The sequence below is a fragment of the Cornus florida genome, unplaced genomic scaffold, assembly GCF_030987335.1.
Source record: "Cornus florida cultivar Cherokee Brave unplaced genomic scaffold, ASM3098733v1 CherokeeBrave_3.0.0_Hap2_Chr02, whole genome shotgun sequence".
NCBI classification, from domain to species: Eukaryota; Viridiplantae; Streptophyta; class Magnoliopsida; order Cornales; family Cornaceae; genus Cornus; species Cornus florida.
In genome coordinates, this window is record NW_026775572.1 from 24,868,529 (window position 1) to 24,888,909 (window position 20,381).

The window sequence follows — 20,381 nt, forward strand, 5'->3', positions numbered from 1 at the left end:
AAAGTTGTATTGGTAGTATCAGGTAAGTGATGTCCACACTACACAGTACGTTAACTTTGGTATATACAGTACATTATACAGCTTAACCGGGGTTAGTTTAACCGAACCGGAGGGAATTGACGGGTAACGCAATGGAGAGGATTCGCTCCCCCAAAGAGAGGACTGCGTCAACGAGGACTGAGTCGACTGACCATGTCTTCTTCTCATATACTAATATAAGTCGAGGTTATGCCTCACCTGCTCTTCTCACGCACAAATCCTTTCACTTCATCTGTTTGAGCTCTGAAAATGTCAGCTTCCTATGTTTATGATGTGTTCTTGTCCTACAGGGGTGCTGATACTCGCAAAACATTTGTGAGCCACCTCTTGGCCGCTTTGAATCGTCGTGCTATTTACACATTCAGAGATGACTATGAACTCATAAGAGGAAATGAAATTGGTACAGATTTGCTGAAATCAATCGTCGAATCAAGGGTTTCGATTGTCGTATTCTCGAAAAACTACGCATCCTCAAAATGGTGCCTTATGGAGCTTGTGAAGATCATGGATTGCAGGAGAACACTCAATCAGATTGTTATTCCCATCTTTTATGACGTCGAACCCTTTGAAGTTCGGAAACAGAAGGGTTGTTATGCAAAAGCATTTGCCCAACACGAAACGCTGTTTGACTTGGAATCGGTGAAGAATTGGAGGTCGGCTTTACGTGAGACTAGCAATATTGCCGGTTTTCATATCGCCGGAGACCGGTACTTTAACTCTCTCGTTTCTTTGGAAAAGAAATCTAAAACATTACCAGTTTTATCACTCACTTATTTGATCTTTCATCTCTCTGTATGTAAAAATTGCTTACTTTCATTTTTTGAATTTTATTTTTATTTTTTTTAATTTGGCAGGCCGGAGTCGGAGTATATTGAGATGGTTGTTGTAAAAGTGGCATCCTCGCTCGAGCATCTCAGAGTACGCAATTGGAATGCATCATCATCACGTTCAAGAACTGTGTAGGTTTCTAGAGTTTGGTTCAAATAGTGGTGTCTTTAAATTTCAACCTCCAATTAAAGACATAATGATGATCTTGTTTTCCAATCAAAACGACAATGGTGATTATATATATATATACATTCCTTTTTTAGGCGCAATATAAAGTCTTGGCAGAAGGGTGACTTTCTGGGAAGTGGATCATTCGGAACAGTGTACCAAGGTTTCACTGAGTAAGTCTTTCTGTTGGAAAATATATACTCTGTACTTCTTATGACATTTAAGATATAACTAACATTATACTAACATATTCCAACAATTCCTTAGTACTTTGCTGCCTTTGTAATTTAGGGATTCAATTAAAAATTTTGTTCTTTGGTTCAAGTAACCTTATCTTCAAAGGATTGGAACACATTGATGAACCCTGTAAATCATGAGGTTTGTAAATAGGTTATCGATTGGCATCCAAATTTTGGCCTCTCCATTATCTTTGCTGGGAATTAGGGATATATATATATATATATATATATATTCCTGTTGTTGATTTTTCCAATGGACTCTTGAATCTGCTTAGGGGCAGAATTATTTGCAACAAGCAAAGTTACTTTTGATTTTTTTTTTTTTCTGTCTCTTTATTGTTTCATCTCTATCTCCTTCTTTTGTGTCTCAAATTCTATAAATATTTAGGTTTACATTTTAGAGTCGTATTTTCTATGGTAATTTGCAATTCTTGGCCCCTTAACTGTTAGGCAAGTCTAGGCCTAATTGCAACAAGGAATTGGATTTTGGACTCCTATAAACTGATTGGTGAGAGGTATGAGTTGAGAAAGATGCATATAGCCCGTGGAGATTTAGGTTTATGGGTAGAGAGAGTTTAGAGCACTGATGGAGAGAGGTCTCATGGAGTCGTACAGTGTAAGTCTTGGGTATGTGTCAACATACCCGTGAGCAGGAGTACAAAAGATAAGTATTCTAGGGTTAGAGTTTGTGTCCACGTCCGATCTTTGGTATTCTCTTCTATTGTATATAATGGTTATCTCCTTATCCGTGGAACTAGCCCAGAGTTAGGTATTTTATGTTTTGTCTGTTTGATTGTGCTTCTTGTTCACTTCTACCGTCCCCAACAAGGAGGATATCCCCTCCTATTCTCTACTCGTGTTTTATTTGTCCATTGCACGCCCCTTATTTCTTACGTCGTCTTTATGTTATATTTTTACCTCACTGCCTCTTATATTATTCTTTTTTTTATTTTAATTTTTTCTCCGCAGGGATGGATTCTTTTTTGCTGCAAAGGAGGTTTCTTTGCTTGATCAAGGAAGTCGGAGCAAGCAAAGCATTTGTCAACTTGAACAAGTGAGAAGAATCTATTACGTATATAAAGCAATTGTATTCATTATAGGTTTGCCTGATATGTTTTTCATCCCTTGTTAATTGGTTCAGGAGATTTCTCTCTTAAGTCAATTTGAACATGAGAACATAGTTCAATATTTTGGTACAGACGAGGTATGCTTTCAACCTTTTGAGTGGGTTCTTCTTTGTATTATTCATTCTTTCTCTATAAAGTTTATTATATGCTTTACGATATATGGTCTTGTTGGTGATATAAAATCAATCTATTTCTGGCATCATATTGATGCATAGTGTGAGTTGTACCGTGGAAGATTACTTGTGTAGAAAGTTTTGTATTTAAAAAAATAGATGTGTGTCTTTCTACCTTTACTTATTTTAGTAATTAATTAATTAATCTCATGCAAGATAAAATAAAGTAAAATAATAGATTTAGATATGACACCAGAATTTTTAACGAGGAAATCCCAATTGGTAAAATAGACTAACTGTTTACGTGAGAAAAATCTCGTGGACAGTGCAATCCAAAGTAAACCAATCCACTATGTTTGAAATAAAGTACATTGGACTTTAACTCAGGCTTTCTATCAAACACCAATCGCTGACAATCCTCTGACTTTGTGATGTCCCGTCTAACAGCTCTTGACCTCATGCTTACTCTTGATCTCTGTAGAAGGATTGCTGGTAGATCAAACAACACTCCTCGAATGCTTTGACCCTTTCAAAGTGTGATCGCTTCACCTCTGTTCTTCAAGATCTATATTCAATGTAGAAAAAGTAGATCTGCTTTTCTGATCGTTGAGATGCAAGACTTTGATCACGATCAGGATTTGAACAACATTCTAAACTCACTCTTGTGTTTATGTATATATTCTAAAAAGAATGACAGAAAAATCAACTTTGATTTTCTGCAAAAATATCTCTCTAAGGCTTTTAAGAATTATGAAGTTGTAGTGCAAAAGCCGTACTAACCTAAATGTAAATTAAGGTTTATATAGAATTTTCAAAGGCGTAGATATGCATATGAAAGAGGAATTTTCGTGCATAGGACTTTTGGAAGAATTCTAAACCAACTAGGAAGTTTTAGACATAACAGGAAACTGAAATCCTAAATTGTATCAGTAGTTGGTACCGGTAGCCATCTTTGGAACCGGTTCCCAAAGGATAGAATGTATTCTTCGAAATTATGGTTTTGAACCGATTCCCAAGTTTGGTACCAGTTCCACTTGACAGAATCCTGAATAAGGTGAATAAGGTTTAAAACTTGGAAAGAATTTTGTTTTGGTAATTTGAAGAATATACCATATAGTTATATATAGTGTCCTAAGTAGGAAACAACTTACTAAAGTGTTGTTCTTACCTTCTTTGTAAATCAAAGTTTATCAAACTTGAACAACCTTCCAATTCCGTAGTCGATCTCGATCTTGATATGGTAACTTGATAATTATAACTCAATTAGACTTGTTTTGATATCGAAATTTACAAAAATTATATCTCGCAATCTCTCTTTGGCAATTTCGTGACAAAACCCTAAAAACAAATATAACTTGTGAAAAAATAAATTTATTTTTGTTTTTGAAAAAATAAAATTATTTTTGTTTTTTAAAAATTTATGATGGAAAATCCTATGAATAAGGGTGAATTGGATTTTGTATGTGTTAAGTTTTGATGATGAAATAGCTCTCATGTCTAAAAATTTTAGAAGGTTCCTTAAAAATAATTCCTTAAAAATAAAAAGAAAAAAAATTATAATAAAGGAGATCTTTTTAAATTGAAAGATAAAAAAATAATAGATTACAATTTGTAAGGACAAGGAATTTTTTTTTCTCTGTTCTCTTCTTCTCCTGAACAAAATTTTACCTGATTTCCTGCACATGGATCAAGCAAAACTACCAGTGAAAGTTTAATAAAATAATTTATAAAAACTTTCCCTAAATAAATTATCCAATTTTTTATTTTTCTCCCCTTTAATTAACCATTGTCCTCCCCATTTTCAGAACAAATTGACAAAGCAAATATCATAGCGAAGAATATAATAGAAGAGAAACAATCTAATCAGTTAATAACATGTCATTAATCCAAAAGAATAATATCCAAAAATAATGACAATGTAAACTGAACAAAATATGATGCATGAATGTATGATCAGAATAAATCAAGCATCAACATCACCCTCAAAAGGAACAAGAGTAGTAGGAATATCATCTAAATCACCACCATCACTACCATTACCATCCTCATCATCATCATCACCATCATCCTCAGGAATTAAAGACGGATCTAGAGGTGTAGGTTTATAGACGTCCTCAGTAGAACTACCTACCTGCTATCCTCTAAAGAATCTCACCTCATCCTAGAGATCACATATTGCATCAAGCATGGCCTTTTGATTCTGAAGCAGTAGAGAATACAACAGATTCCCATCCTCTTTCATGAAATTCCCTTTGGAGGGAAAGATTTGCGTAATCTCTAGAATCTAAGTCGAAGCAGTGTCTGAACCCTGATAACTTTCATTGCATTCTTCTTTGTAGTCTTGGACTTGTTCAAGGCCCAGAGATCTCACTCAGACATAATCTCGTGATGATGAGCTCTAGGAGGAAGCATAATCTAAAACTTCCTGTAGAGTTCCATGATAATCATAGGAAACAGAGAAGACTTCTTTTTTGTATTGTTCTTGTAATGAGCAACCATCAAATTCACAATAGAAAGGGCAATGTGAATTTTTGCTCCAATAGCAAGAAGATATAATACCTGAGCCCGATCCAAAACAATCACGTCCTTCTTCCCAAAATAGCTAAGATTGGCCATAGCAAACAAATTCAGAAATGCTGCCTCATTAGTGAGATAGCAAGAAGGGATGTGGTCAGTAAATCGCGAAGAACCCGAAATACATAAGGCATCATAGATCTCTTGCCATTTAGGCCTTACTCAGTGAGGGTAGGATATTGCCCGTACTACTCACTCTCTTTGGAACGCCCAAGATATCACAAATAACATCTTCATTCACACGATAATGAGTCCCAAAAATAGAAACCTCAAAATATCCATCAGCATGAACTCAACGAATATTGGACAGTGTGCCATGTCAGGAGAGTAGCTGTGCTCCATGGTAGTTAAGAAAAGCCTGTTATTCTTCTCAATGTTCTCCATAATCTTGTGACCCGTACTATTTCAGAGCTTCTTCAAATTTACATTCCTTTTAGATTTAATTGGCCCGCCTTCGTAAATTTTTTTGTACACCTTCCAAGCATTCTCATTGTAGAAGTGATCACGGGTGAACTCTATCTTCCCGGTAGCAGAAACTGAAGGAAACCCAGCTGGTACCTCAATGATAGAAGAATCCGAGTCCATAGGAGATGATGGAGTGTCCCTAGGAGCATTTAAACCTTCTTGAGGTTCACAGATAGAGATGCCAGTTCTTGCTTTCTTGGGAGCCCTTATAACTGCAACTCCATTACGCTTGACCTCTTTAGAAGTTCGTAAAATTTTGGTTTAAAGCTTCAAACTTCTCTTAATTTTATTGAACACTTGGCGTGCACCTCGAACTATTTTCTTGAGAAAGCTTGGTTTGGATCTTCAAAAACCCCAAAAATCAACAAGAAATCAATGCAATCAAGTCCACAATGTGAAACCCTGAGTCTTCAATCATAAACTCGAAGATCTTCAAGCAAACTTAACCAAATCCTCTAAGTTTTGTAAACACCCAAAACTTCAATTCAAATATCAACTCTAATCTTCAACTCAATGATTTCACACTCCAATTATGCAATGGAACATAATTGTAAAGATGGAATGATGATCAAGTAATATAGATGATGTGAGTATATATGTGATGTGAGCAATATAGAGAAAGAGTATGCAATTTATGAGAGAAAATGAGTGATGTAACAATGCCCAACAGCGTGCACGATGAAGCCTTTAAGTGCCAAATCTCGCTGCAAAGAACAGGTAGCCAAGTTGGGAACCGGTTCCCAAGTGGCAGTCACATGCATGCTTTGCAACATAGTTCTGAGCTGGTAGCCAATATGTGGTACTGATGACAAATGGCCAGAGTGGAATTGTTCAATGTCTTGCATTCCTGAACCGGTAGAGGAAGTTAGAACCGGTAGCCAATAGGCAGTGAGGTTATTTTGCAACCTTAGCATTCATGAATCGGTAAAGAGAACCTAGAACCGGTAGCAACTGGACAGTATTAACTTCACAGACTTGAATTTTCAAAAATTTCTTCCTAGATTTTTCAAATATTCAATGATCAAAGCAACCAAAAGAAAAACTAAAACCTAAAAATCAAAATCTTTTTGAATTTTTCAACCAATTTTTTTTAAAAAAAAAAAAAAAAAAAAAAAAAAAAACATTGAGCATTTAACCAAAATCTTTCAAATCCACACATGATCCAAATTTTCAGAGAATTTTATGAGATATTTATGAACATAAATTTTTGACTCCACAAAATCTTAAATCAATTTCAAATCTCAAAAAGCAATCACAACATGAAATTCAACTTGCAAATTTTGCTGAAAAAATTTAAAAATTAATCTAGCAAGTCATGTATGTGTGTGAAATCCAACCTCATCAATTTTTAACAAATCATTGTCTAAATCATATGGATTAAAAAATATCAAGATAAGATTATTTTTGAGCAATTTTTCGAAATAAGGTGGCTTTCACTCTAAAGAGCAGACAACAATTCCCCAGTTCAACTTGTCTACACCTTTCTTTTTACTCAATTAGTTCATCTTCAAAGTCTAATGAGAGCTTTCAACATAAACTCAATAGGTAGCATTTTCCTCAACAAAGAATTCAACAAATTTTCAATTTTTCTTTCTTTCTTTTTTTTTTTCTTTTTTTTTTTTTCTTTTTTCATGCTGAATATATTTTTTTCATTCATTTTTTTTTTATGCTCCTTTTTTTTTTTCAGACAATAAATTTTATAACTTTTGTGATCAATAAAACTTAGTCAATAATTTAATGATTTTCAATCAAATTTCTCAGAGATGGACTAGTGCCAAAAAAAAAAAAAAAAAAAAAAAAAAAACAACCCTATGAAATCAAGAGATTCAAATCTAAAAATCTCCTAATCAATGCAAATTATGTTTCATTGTAAAAATTACAATCCAAGAATCTATATTTATCAAATCAACATGTGTCTCAATTTGCATTCAAATATAGATCATAAATTCACTCAAAGAATTTTCACCTATATTATCATGAAAAATATGATCAATGACTCAAAACCTCAACTAAACCTTAAAAAGTGATCTGATGGCAATAAAAAATTTCAATTAACACATTCCATGATCACTAATTATCCTATGACTCAGTTTGAAGGTAAAGTCCTTTTTGGAAACTAGTTCCACGGACTCAATTGGCACATATTTGATCAAATCATCCTTTTTGAATCACACAGTTTTCACTTTCACTTCCTGAAAAGCTCTTTCATATTTTACCTTTTTCTTAGGAAAATTTTCATCTTTAGGATTCTTAGGTGACACAAAATCCTTTTTCTTCTTAGAATGCACATTTTTCTTAGCATGAACATCATGAGAATGAATTTTAAAAAAATCTTTCTTTTTCCTTTGAAAACATGAATGATGGTTATATCCATTCTTACCACAAAAGGTGCAATGCAACAATTTAGGCATATATGACATATCAGAATGCAATACATCAGTCAAACTTGGATCAGGTATAGAATTATCAACAGGTTTCACAAAAACTGTTTTACCTTAACTACTAGATGAGCCTTTAACAAAACCTAATCCAGTTTTATCATTCACATTCTTACCCATGTTGATTATCTTATTCAACTTGACTTGACCAATAGTGAATACTACTTACCTTATCTTTAAGATTGATGATCTTCCTATTGAGATCAGAGATGATTGAATCGATTTCAAAGGCTTTTTTTTTCCTTCATCAATCTATTTGCTTAGATCTTTATTTTCTTCTTTTGATTGAATAAGCTCTTTTTCTAACTTATTGACAACCAATTTGACTTCAATCGTTTCTTCAAACATCTTCTTCAATTTTTCTTCATCCTTTTCATCCTCTTGAACCTGTTCATCAAGAACTTCATTGGCTTCATCATCTGAAATGTCAGAATCAGACAAAGTAACAACATGAGGACCTTTATCAAGAAAAGCGATATAAGAAAAATCATTGCAATCATCATGAGGAGAATCATTATTACTAGAAGTAGAATTTTTAGAAATAAAAACTTTTATTGTTTTTTCTTTATTCCTATCATTTTGATCTTTCTTAAGACTACGACAAATATTGGCTGCGTGACCTTTGCCACCACAATTCCAGCAAGTGAATTCAGTTTCTTTGGACTCTTCTACTTTCTTTTCATTTATTCTCAATTTTAACTCATTGTCAAAAAATTTAGGATTGGCCCCATTTCCATTCCTTTTCATTTGTTGTCTTTGCAAAAACTGATTAAATTGTCTTGAGATAAAAGCAACATCATCATCAGAATTATCATCGACAGAATTATTAACCTGTGTTGATTTTAAAGCAAAATTCTTTTCCTTCTGATTTAAATCAGAATTCTGCATATCAAAATTTTTCAATGAACCTCTACTTTAGATATAGACAAATCCTAATGTTCAGTGATAGTTTCTACCTTTATTTGAATTCTTTTAGGTAAAGACCTTAAGATTTTCTTACAAATTTTCTTATCACTAACTCTTTTGTCTAAGTGACGCAGTTCAAAAATAATTTCAAGAAGACTAGAATAAAAGCTAGAAAAGAATTCATCTTCTTTCATCACAATGTTTCCAACGTTATGAGAAAACATTTGAATTTTGGACAACTTCACTTTTAAAGTTCCTTCATGAGTATCCCAAGCATCTTTAGCAATTTTACAATCAGAAATTCTAGCATATTCAGATGGAACAACAGAATTTATAATTGCATAAAAGCTTTTCCATCAGCATCATTATGCTCAATTTCAACAACAGTAAAGGTAAAAGCATCTTTCAAAACGTGAGTTATTTTACCATCCATAGTTTTTTCTTCTATAGGTGGTGTATAACCTGATTCAACTATAGCTCAAGTTTTACCTCCTGAATTTTACAAATAGGCTCTCATCTTAGATTTTCAAAAATTACAATTGTTTCCTTCAAATAAATGACAACATTGATTAGAACCACCTTCTTTCAACGCATAAGACATAACGAAACAAATTTTTGAAAATAATCAAAACTTTACACAAGGATCAACTCAATATGTAGAAATTGGCTCTGATACCAATTTGTGAGTTGTACAGCGGAAGATTACTTGCGTAGAAAGTTTTGTATTTAAAAAAACAGATATGTGTCTTTCTAAGTTTACTTATTTTTGCAATTAATCAATTAATCTCATGCAAGATAAAATAAAGTAAAGTAATAGAGTTAGAGATGACACCAGGATTTTTAGCGAGGAAACCCCAATTGGTAAAATAGACCAACTATTTGTGTGGGAAAAACCTCGTGGACTCTGCAGTCCAAAGTAAACCAGTCCACTATGTTTGAAACAAAGTACAATGGACTTTGACTTAGGCTCACACCCTATCATTCTACCAAACACCAATCACTGATAATCGTCTGGCTTTACGACATCCCGTCTAATAGCTTTTGACCTTATGCTTACTTTTGATATCTGTAGAAGGATTACCGGTAAATCAAACAACACTACTCGAATGCTTTAACCCTTTCAAAGTGTGATCACTTCACCTTTATTCTTCAAGATCTGGAGTCAATGTAGAAGAAGTAGATATGTTTTTCTGATCGTTTTAGATGCAAGACTTTAATCATGATCAGGATTTGAACAACGCTCTAAACTCACTCTTGTGTTTATGTGTATGTTCTACAAAGAATGACAAAAAAATCAACTTTAATTTTTTGCAAAAATATCTCTCTAAGGCTTTTAAAAATTATGAAGTTGTAGTGCAAAACCCGTACTAACCTAGATGTAAATCAAGGTTTATATAGAATTTTCAAAGACCTAGATATGCGTATGAAAATGGAATTTTCGTGCATAAGATTTTTGGAAGAATTCTAAATCAACTAGGAAGTTTTAGACAGAAAAGGAAACTGAAATCCTAAACTGTATCAGCAGTTGGTACCGTTAACCATCTTTGGAACCAATTCCCAAAGAACAGAATGTATTCTTCGAAACTATGGTTCTTGAACCGATTCCTAAGTTTGGTACCGGTTCCCACTTGACAGAATCCTGAATAAGGTTTAAAACTTGGAAAGAATTATGTTTTGACAATTTGAAGAATATACCATATAGGTATAGTGTTCTAAATGGGAAAGAACTTCATAAAGTGTTGTTCATACCTTCTTTGTAGATCAAAGTTTATCAAACTTGAACAACCTTCCAATTCCGCTGCCGATCTCGATCTTGATATGGTGACTTGATAATTACAGCTCGATCAAACTTGTTTTGACATCGAAATTTGACAATTACAAAAATTATATCTCACACATAGCGCATGAATTGTAGTTAGTAGCTCCAGCTTCATACTCAAGTTAACTTTCTTGATCATTGGATGTTGATTCTTGATGAGTTCATCTTAGAATTCTAATCTGGATAGTTATAGGGTTCTAATTTATATTGTTAAAGACCAATTATCATTTTATTTAGAGAACCTTGAGTATGAACCTATAAGCGAACTTGGTTCTCCTAAAGACAAATGTAGCTACAATTGAAATGCCACAACCAGGGTCATCCAGTCAAGTTTTGCTTGCTGACTTCAGCCGGGGAGGGGCTTATGTGAGTCACACGCAGCGGAATATTTAGAAAGTTTTGATAATTTTAAAACAGATATGTGTTTTTTCCAACTTTACTTATTTTAGCAATTAAACAATTAATCACATGTAGAGAAAATAAAGTAAAGTATAAAGTTAGAGATGACACCAGGATTTTAGTGAGGAAACCTCAGTTGATAAAATACGTCAACTGTTTATATGGGAAAAACCTCATGGACTGTGCAGTCCAAAGTAAACTGATCCACTATGCTTAAAACAAAGTACACTGAACTTTGACTCTGGCTCATACCCTATTGTTCTACCAAACACCAACTGCTGACAATCCTCTAGCTTTGTGACTCCCTGTCCAATAGCAACTTGACCTCAGGCTTATGCTTAATATTTGTAGAAGAGTAGTAGGTAGATTAGATAACACTCCTCAAATGCTCCAACCCTTTCAAAGTGTGATCGTTTACTTTTGTTCTTTAATCGTCTAAATTCGATGTAGAAGTAGATCTGCTTTCGTCTGATCGATGTAGATGCAACTGTATAATCACGATCAGAATTTGAACACCACAACTCTAAACTTACTATGTATTTATGTGTATGTGTTCTAGAAAGATGAAAGAAAAATTAACTCTGATTTCTGCAAAAATAATCTTCCTAAGGCTTTTAAGAATAATGAATTTGTATAACAAAAGCCGTTAATAAACATATGTGTATAACATGGTTTATATAGAGGTTTGCAAAGTCCTGTTCCTTTTGAAAATAAAGGAAATTTCGTGCATAGTACTTGGAAGGAAAGTTGGATAAAAAAGGAATCAAACAGGATAAGGAAATTGAAAACCTTTTGTTGTCAGGGTTCCTGGAACCGGTTCCCAAATCCAGGTACCGGTTCCCACTTGATAGAATCCAATTTAAACTTGGATTTTCTATTTTGGAACCTATGAAAAATATACTATGTAGGTATTTATGTCCTAAGTGGGAAACGATGTCCTAACATGTTGTTCTTTCCTTTTCGATGATCAACAGTACTTTTCTCTTCTGAACAACCTTCTAATTCCGCAGTCGATGTCGAATCTGATATGATAATGAACTTACAACTCCACTAGGACTTGTTTTATTACCGAAATATGCTAATTACAAAAATATATCTCACAATCTCCCTCTTTGGCAATTTCATGATAAACCCGAAAAACAATTTGTAATCTACCTAAAGCAGAAAAGTAAATTACAATTGTTTACGGAAACACGAAATTTTGTTCTCTTTTGCTCTTGGACAAAATTTCACCTGAATTTGTGCACATGGATCAAGCAAAACTACCACTAAAAGTTTAATAAAACAAGTTAAAAACTCCCCCTAAATAAATTATCCAAAAATTTTCGATTTTTCTCCCCCTTAATGTAACCTTGTTCTCCCCTTTTTTGGAACAAAATTGACTAAGCAATTTAAACAGGTAATTGAGAGTAGAAACAATACTAAACAGAGAAAATAGTAATCAGTTTATAACATGTTAGCAGTCAAGTGATAATATCCAAAAATATCAAGTCATGAGAATATCAAAACTGAACAAAAAAGTGATGCATGTATGATATGAATATAGAATCAAGCATCAACATCATCTCCAGCAAACGGAATAGTAGTAGTCAGAACGTCCTCATCACCACCATCAGTGTCACTACTACTACCATCCTCATCATCCTCGACATCCTCATCTGTCTCATCCTCCTCATCTCTGTCATCCTCAAGAACAAATAATGAATCTGGAGGGGCTAGTCTGTAGACGTCCTCAGAAGTACTACCTGTCCTTTATTCTTTAAGTAATCTAACCTCTTCCCGTAGATCAAGAACAACATCCATCATTACCTTCTGATTCAGAAGAATCAGGGAATATAGCAGATTAGCATCTTGTGTGGTAAAATTCCGTTTAGACGGAAAAAGCTGAGTAATCTCAAGAAGAGATAACGAAATAGCTAAACCCCTGCTAGCTTTCCTAGATGAAGCCCTGGTAGATTTAGACTTATTAAAAGCCCTAACAACCATCTCGGACATAATCTCAATATGATGAGCATGGGGTGGAAGTGGAATCTCAAACTGCCGATACAAACCCATGATGATCATAGGGAATGGAGATGACTTCTTTTTGGTACTGTTCTTGTAGTGTGCTACCATTAATCCATAAATATAATAGCATCAAGATATATCTGTGCATCAATAGATAGAAGATATAATATCTCTATAACATCGTTCTTCCCAAAGTAACCAAGATTGGAGATGGCAAACAAATTCAGAAACGCCGTTTCATCTGTAAGAAAACGAGATAGTATATACTCAGGATATCTCGGCGAGTCTAGAACACATAAAGCATTGCAAATATCTTCCCACTTTAGTCTGGAATGATTAAGTGAAAAACGATAGCCCGTGCTTATAAAACTCTTGGGTATACCAAGAATTTTTCCGATCACCTCCTTATCAACCACATAGTCTTTGCCAAATAATGATACTTCAAAATATCTAGAATCATGAACTTTTCGGATATTTGAGTAAAAATAATGAACCATATCTAAACTATAGGTACTCTCCATCTTTATGAAGAAAATGCAATTATGCTTCTCAATGTGATCAACAAGCTTTTTCCCTAGACTTTCTTTGAGTTTCTTCAAGTTCACATTACGTTACGACTTAATTAGACCATCTTTACACACCTTAGTGTATACCTTCCATGCATGCTCATTGTAGAAATGTTCTTGAGCAAACTCAATATTCCCAATATCAGAAACTGAAGGATACCTAAGTGGTATCTCAGTAGAAGGTGAGGAAGAACGCATAGGCGAACTTGGTTCATCCCTAGAAGCATGTAAACCCTCTTATGGTTCCCGGATGGAAATCGTTGTTCGGGCTTTATTTGGAGGTGGAGGAGAAGCAATACCCTTTCCTCTAACCTTTTTGGACAATCTTAGAGGCATCTTGTGTTCGGAAAATTTTGGTTTAAGGCCCCAAACTTCACTCGGTAACTTTGTCGAACACCTAGAGTACACTTCAACATTTATTCTTGGACAAGTTTGATTTGAATCTTCAAAAACTCCAACAATCAACAACTATGTAACACAAATCTTCAATCACAACCCAACCAAGTCTCAATCTCCAACAAAGTGACCCAAAGATCTAATCTCAACCAAATCCTCTAAGTTTTTGTCAAAAATCCCAAACTCCACAAAAGTTCTTCAAATCTCAAACTTCAGTCTTGAACACAACTTGCAATCCAATGATTCAATGTTGTTTATGCAATATTATGATGATAATGATGCAAGATTAAGATAATATATATGATGTATATACGTATGGAGTTATGGAAAGAGATAGCATATATATAGAGAGAGAGATTTTATGTAACAATACCCAACAGTGCAAAATAAACCTCTTATATGCCTATACTTGCTGCCAGGAACCGGAAGCCAATGTGGGAACCGGTTCCCACCGAGCAGTGAACTTTCGAAAGTGAGGACCACTTTCGAACCGGTACCAAACTTGTGGTATCGGTATCCAAGCTCCAGAATGATTTGGCCTTGCTACTTTGTACCTTGAACCGGTAGGGGATCTGTGAACCGGTAGGGACATGGCAGAATGTATTTTAGACTTGAAAATTTTTCCAGAAAATTTTTTATCGGACTTTTTGAATCACACAATGATCAAATCAAACAAAAAAAAAAAAAAAATACAAACTAAAATCAAAAAATCTTTTTGAATTTTATAGTTTTTTTATTTTTTTTATTTTTGAATTTTTAAAAACAAAATTAAGAACAAATCATTGAGCAGTCATTCAAGTCCACACATGATCCAAATTTCTAGAAAAATTGTCAGAGATATCTATGAATGAAAATTTCAACTCCACAGAATATTCAATCAATTTCAATTCTCAGAAAATAATCACAACACGAATTTTAACTTGCAAATTTTAATGAAACATTTAGAAATCAATCTAGCAAGTTCAAGTGTGTGTGTGCAATCCATCTCATCAATTATCAATAAATCATTGTCCAAACCATATTGATCGAAAAGCATCAAGATAAAATTGTCTTTAAGCAATTTTTTTAAGTAAGGTGGCTTTCACTCTAAAGAGCAGACAACAATTCCCCAATTCAACTTGTCTCCACCTTTCTTTTTACTCATTTAAGTCCACTTCAAAGTTTAATCGGAGCTTTCGAACACATCTCAATAAGTAGCCTTTTCCTAAATAAAGAATTCAGCATATTTCACATTTTTCTTTTCTTTTTCAAACTGATTTTTTTTTTCAAGCTCCTATTTTATTTTATTTTTTTTTTTTTTTTCAGACAATAACCTTTACACCTATTGTGATCAATATACCCTAGTCAACAATTCAAAGATTTTTAATCAAATTTTTCAGATTTGGACTAATGCACAAAAAGTTATGAATTTAAGAGATTCAAATCTAAAAATCCCTTAATCAGTGCAAATCAACTTTCATTGTACAGATTACAAACTAAGAATCTATTTTTAATCAAAAAGCATGTATCCAAATTTGCATTTAAAGATAGATCATAAATTCAATGGAAGAATTTTCTCAAATATATCATGAAAACTATGATCAGAAACTCAAAACCCTAACCAAACCCTAACAAGTGATCTAATGGTAACAAAAGTTTCTTTTAAACATAAGCTATGATCACTAAATTTCAGGACTCAGTTTAAAGGTGAAGTCCCTTTAGAAACTTGTTCCATGGACTCAACAGGCACATAATTAATCAAATCAGATTTTTTTGATCCACATAGTTCTCAATCTTTTTCCTGAAATTCTCTATTTTTCTTTACCTCTTTCTTGTGTAAATTTTTAGCTCTATAAATCTTAGGTGTTACAACATTCTTTTTCTTCCTGGAACGCACCTTTTTCTTTGCATGAGAATTTTGAGAATGAATTTTAGAAAAGTTTTTCTTTTTCTTGTGAAGGCATGAGTTATACTTATGTCCATTTTTTCTACAAAAAGTGCAATGCAACAATTTAGGCACATAAGACATATCAGAATGTGATGCATCAAGCAAACATGGTTTAGGCATAACAGCAGGTTTAATAAAAGTTGTTTTACCTTGATTACTAGAAGAACCTTTAACAAATCCTAACCCTGTTTTATCATTCACATCCTTACCCATGTTAATTATCTTATTCAAACTGTTTTGACTCAAATTGAATCCATTCAATTTATCTTATTCAGATTTCAATTCAATTTTAAGATAATCATTTTTCAAAACAAGACATTCCTTCAATGAGTTAGCAATACTTACCTTATTCTCAAGAATAATGATCTTTTTCTCAAGCTCAGTGATGACAAAATTACTTTCAAAAGCTTTCATTTTACCTTCATCAATCTGTTTCTTTAGATCTTCATTCTCTCCTTTTGCTTGGATAAGCTCTTTTGCTAGCTTATTGATAGCCTATTTGACTTCAATGGTTTCTTCGACCATCTTCTTCAATCTTTCATCGGCCTTTTCAGCCTCTTGTACATGTTCGTTATGAAGGTCATTGTCTTCGTTATCTGAAATATCAGAGTCAAATAAAGTAACAACATGAGGACCTCTATCAAGAAAAACGACATAAGAAAAATCATTAGAATCATTATGAGGAGAATCATTATCACTTAAAGTAAAATTTTCAATCATAGAAACTTTCATTGCTTTTCCTTTATTCCTATCATTTTGTTCTTTCCTAGGACTAGGACAAACATTGGATGCGTAACCTTTGCCACCACAATTCCAGCAAGTGAATTCAATTTCTTTAGATTCTTGTACTTTCTTTTCATTAAACCTAAATTTTGACGTCTTGTCAAAATTTTGAGGATCAGCCATGTTGTTATTCATTCTCCTCTGTTGTCTTTGTAAGATCTGATTAAATTGCCTTGACAGAAAAGCAAAATCATCATCAGAGTTATCATCCACAGAATTCTCAAACTGTGTTGATTTTAAAGCAAGATTCTTCTCCTTCTAATTTGAATCAAAGTTCTGCATCTCAAAAGTTTTCAATGAACCTACCATCTCATCGACTTTATAGGTAGTCAAATCCCAATGTTCAATGATGGTTTTAACTCTAATCTAGAATCTTTTAGATAAAGCCCTTAAGATTTTCTAATAGATTTTCTTATCACTAACTTTTTTACCTAAGTGACGCAGTTCAAAAATTATTTCAAGAATACTAGAATAAAAATCAGAATAGAATTCATCATCTTTCATCACGATGTTCCCAAAGTTATGAGAAAGCATCTGAATTTTGGATAACTTCACTTTTGAAGTCCTTCATGAGTAACCTGTAAAATATCCCAAGTTTCTTTAGCAGTTTTACAATAAAAAATTCTAGCATATCCAGATGGAACAACAGAATTAATAATTGCATATAAAGCTTTGCCATTAGCATCATTACGCTCAGTTTCAATAGCAGTAAAAACAAAAGCATTTTTTAAGTCTTTGACTACTTTACCATCCACAGCTGTATCTACTGTAGGTGGTATATAGCCAGATTCGACTATTGCCTAAGTTTTACGACCAGAATTTTGCAAATAGGCTCTCATCTTTGATTTCCAAAAATTGTAATTATCTCCTTCAAATAAAGGACCATGCTAATTAGAACCGCCTTCTTTTAACACAAAAGACATGATTTTGAAAACAATTTTTGAAAAACAAAACAAAACTTACCAACAAGGATCAACTTAATGTGTAAAGATTGGCTCTGATACCAATTTGTGAGTCGTACACAACGAAATATTTAGAAAGTTTTAATAATTTTAAAACAGATCTGTGTTTTTTCCAACTGTACTTATTTTAGCAATTAAACAATTAATCACATACAGATAAAATAAAGCAAAGTATAAAGTTAGAGATGATACCAGGATTTTATCGAAGAAACCCCAGTTGATAAAATACGTCAACTATTTGTATGGGAAAAACCTCGTGGACTGTGCAGTCCAAAGTAAACCGATACACTATGTTTGAAATAAAGTACACTGAACTTTGACTCTGGCTTACACCCTATCGCTCTACCAAACACCAACTGCTGACAATCCTCTAACTTTGCGACTCCCCGTCCAACAGCAACTTGACCTCAGGCTTATGCTTGATATTTGTATAAGAGCAGCAGGTAGATTAGACAACACTCCTCGAATGCTCCAACCCTTTCAAAGTATGATCGCTTTTACTTCTGTTCTTCGATCATCTGAATTCGATGTAGATCTGCTTTCGTCTGATCGATGTAGATGCAACTGTATGATTACGATCAGGATTTGAACACAACTCTAAACTCACTATGTGTTTATGTGTATGTGTTCTAGAAAGATGACAGAAAAATCAACTCTGATTTTCTGCAAAAATAATCTTCCTAAGGTTTTTAAGAATAATGAATTTGTATAACAAAAGCCGTTAATAAACCTATGTGTATGACATGGTTTATATAGAGGTTTACAAAGTCCTATTCCTTCTGAAAATAAAGGAAATTTAGTGCATAGGACTTGGAAGGAAAGTTGGATAAAAAAGGACTCAAACAGAACAAGGAAACTGAAAACCTTTTGTTGTCAGGACTCTTGGAACCGGTTCCCAAAGGACAGAATGAAGTTCCTCGAATCTTAGCTTCTGGAACCGGTTCCCAAATCCAAGTACCGGTTCCCACATGACAGAATCCAATTTGAACTTGGATTTTCTATTTTGGAACCTATGTAAAATATACCATGTAGGTATTTGTGTCCTAAGTGGGAAACGATGTCCTAACATGTTCTTTCCTTTTCGATGATCAACGGTACTTTCCTCTTCTAAACGATCTTCCAATTCCGCAGTCGATGTCAAATCTGATATGGTAATGAAATTACAACTCGACTAGGACTTGTTTTGTTACCGAAATATGCCAATTACAAAAATATATCTCACAGCTTGATCCTTTTCATTTTTTCTAAATCCGGGGAGGGGCTTGATCCTTTTCACTTTTTCTAAATCTTTTTCAAGACCATACCGAAGTTGTGTTTTGATCTTTTCCTACGAGCTACAACAGCTTCTAATTGGTGCTTGTAGCTAAGTTTTAATGTTGACCTGAAGCAAAAAATAATAATAATAATAATAAAGCATCAGGTGAAGGAGGAAAAAAGTAAGGTATTTCTGCTGTTGATGGACTTTCTAACATTAGCAAGACTTTTCAAGGGGGGCAAAATAAAAACTTTAGCAAGACATTCACTCAATTGTTGGTGGCATTATGTTGTTGATGAAAGAAAGGAAATATCCTGTGTGTTTTTTCGTTTTGGTCTTTGTTTATTGTGTACTTGTTGTCTCTTTCAATCTTGATTTATGAGGATTGAGCTTTATGTTCTCTTTTTGTTTCTGTATGCAAAATGGTTTTTCCAGAAGGATGGCAAGCTCTATATCTTCCTTGAGCTTGTAGCTGAAGGTTCGCTTGCAAAACTCTATCAAAAGTATCAGCTGGGGGATTCCCAAGTTTCTGTATATACATGGCAGATTTTGAATGGTTTAAATTACCTTCACAGCCGAAATGTGGTTCACGGGTGATGCATATAATTTTTCCTTTGTCTCCCTAGACTTCATGTTGGAAACTCATGCTATTTTTGTCCCCACAACTCATGCTTATTTTTTTACAATAATGTTCAATCGTATGAATGCATTTTGTAGCCTGGCCTTTTTTTTTTTTTTTCCCCCCTTTTTGTTTGATTCCTTTTCTTTTTTCCTTGCCTGTTCCTTTTTTTAAGTTAAAATGCTGTATTCAATATGGGAACCCTTTGCTTTTTAGATGGATATTTGATTGATTCTATTTTGTGGTGGCACTATTGTTAAAGCAATAATGTGCAGTTATGGAAGAAGATAGTACAATTGTTCTCAGCCAGCACCTTTCTTTTGTAATATTCAATGTTGTTTTGGTAATAGCAGTGGCCTTTATATAATTCCATGCACTTCTCGGGCTCATGTTATATTTATAAGAGAGAAAGTGAGGTATTGAGAGTGGTAGGAAGAAAAAAAAAGAAGGGAAGAATCAAAGAGAGAGAAGCAAATTACAAAACAGAACAGAACTCTCATCATGTTTAACCCATAATTTGATCAAGAATTGTGATAACTCCTGAAATTTTGTAATCTGAGCCCCCAGCTTGTCACTTGATAAAGAGATTTCAATTATGCTTATCTAGTTACAAAAACAATTCAATTAATATTCTACCATGTGCCTTAATAGAGGTATACCTGAGTTACTTATCAAAAAATAAAGAAAAAATAGAAGTATTCCTGAGTTGTTTGTCTTCTCGTAGGTAAAGTATCTTTGACATAATCGTGTC

The 20,381-nt window shown here is 33.6% G+C and overlaps 1 protein-coding gene across 1 annotated transcript; it reads left to right on the forward strand.

Annotated features, from left to right (window-relative positions):
• The first annotated feature begins 279 nt into the window (after nt 1–279).
• On the forward strand, nt 280–20,146 carry LOC132286263 (TMV resistance protein N-like). The gene is made up of 6 exons (XM_059788559.1): nt 280–746; nt 894–998; nt 1,131–1,208; nt 2,244–2,328; nt 2,416–2,478; nt 19,447–20,146. Exons 1-6 carry the CDS (start codon nt 289–291, stop codon nt 19,606–19,608), a joined length of 951 nt encoding a protein of 316 aa, XP_059644542.1. The 5' UTR covers nt 280–288; the 3' UTR covers nt 19,609–20,146.
• The last annotated feature ends 235 nt before the right edge of the window (nt 20,147–20,381 follow it).

Excerpts from the sequence above, each read along its gene's own strand:
- LOC132286263 (XM_059788559.1), top strand. The coding sequence starts at position 289 with ATGTCAGCTTCCTATGTTTATGATGTGTTCTTGTCCTACAGGGGTGCT. Across the intron at positions 2,329-2,415 it reads GCATTTGTCAACTTGAACAA|GAGATTTCTCTCTTAAGTCA; the intron begins GTGAGAAGAATC and ends TAATTGGTTCAG. Across the intron at positions 2,479-19,446 it reads AATATTTTGGTACAGACGAG|AAGGATGGCAAGCTCTATAT; the intron begins GTATGCTTTCAA and ends TGGTTTTTCCAG.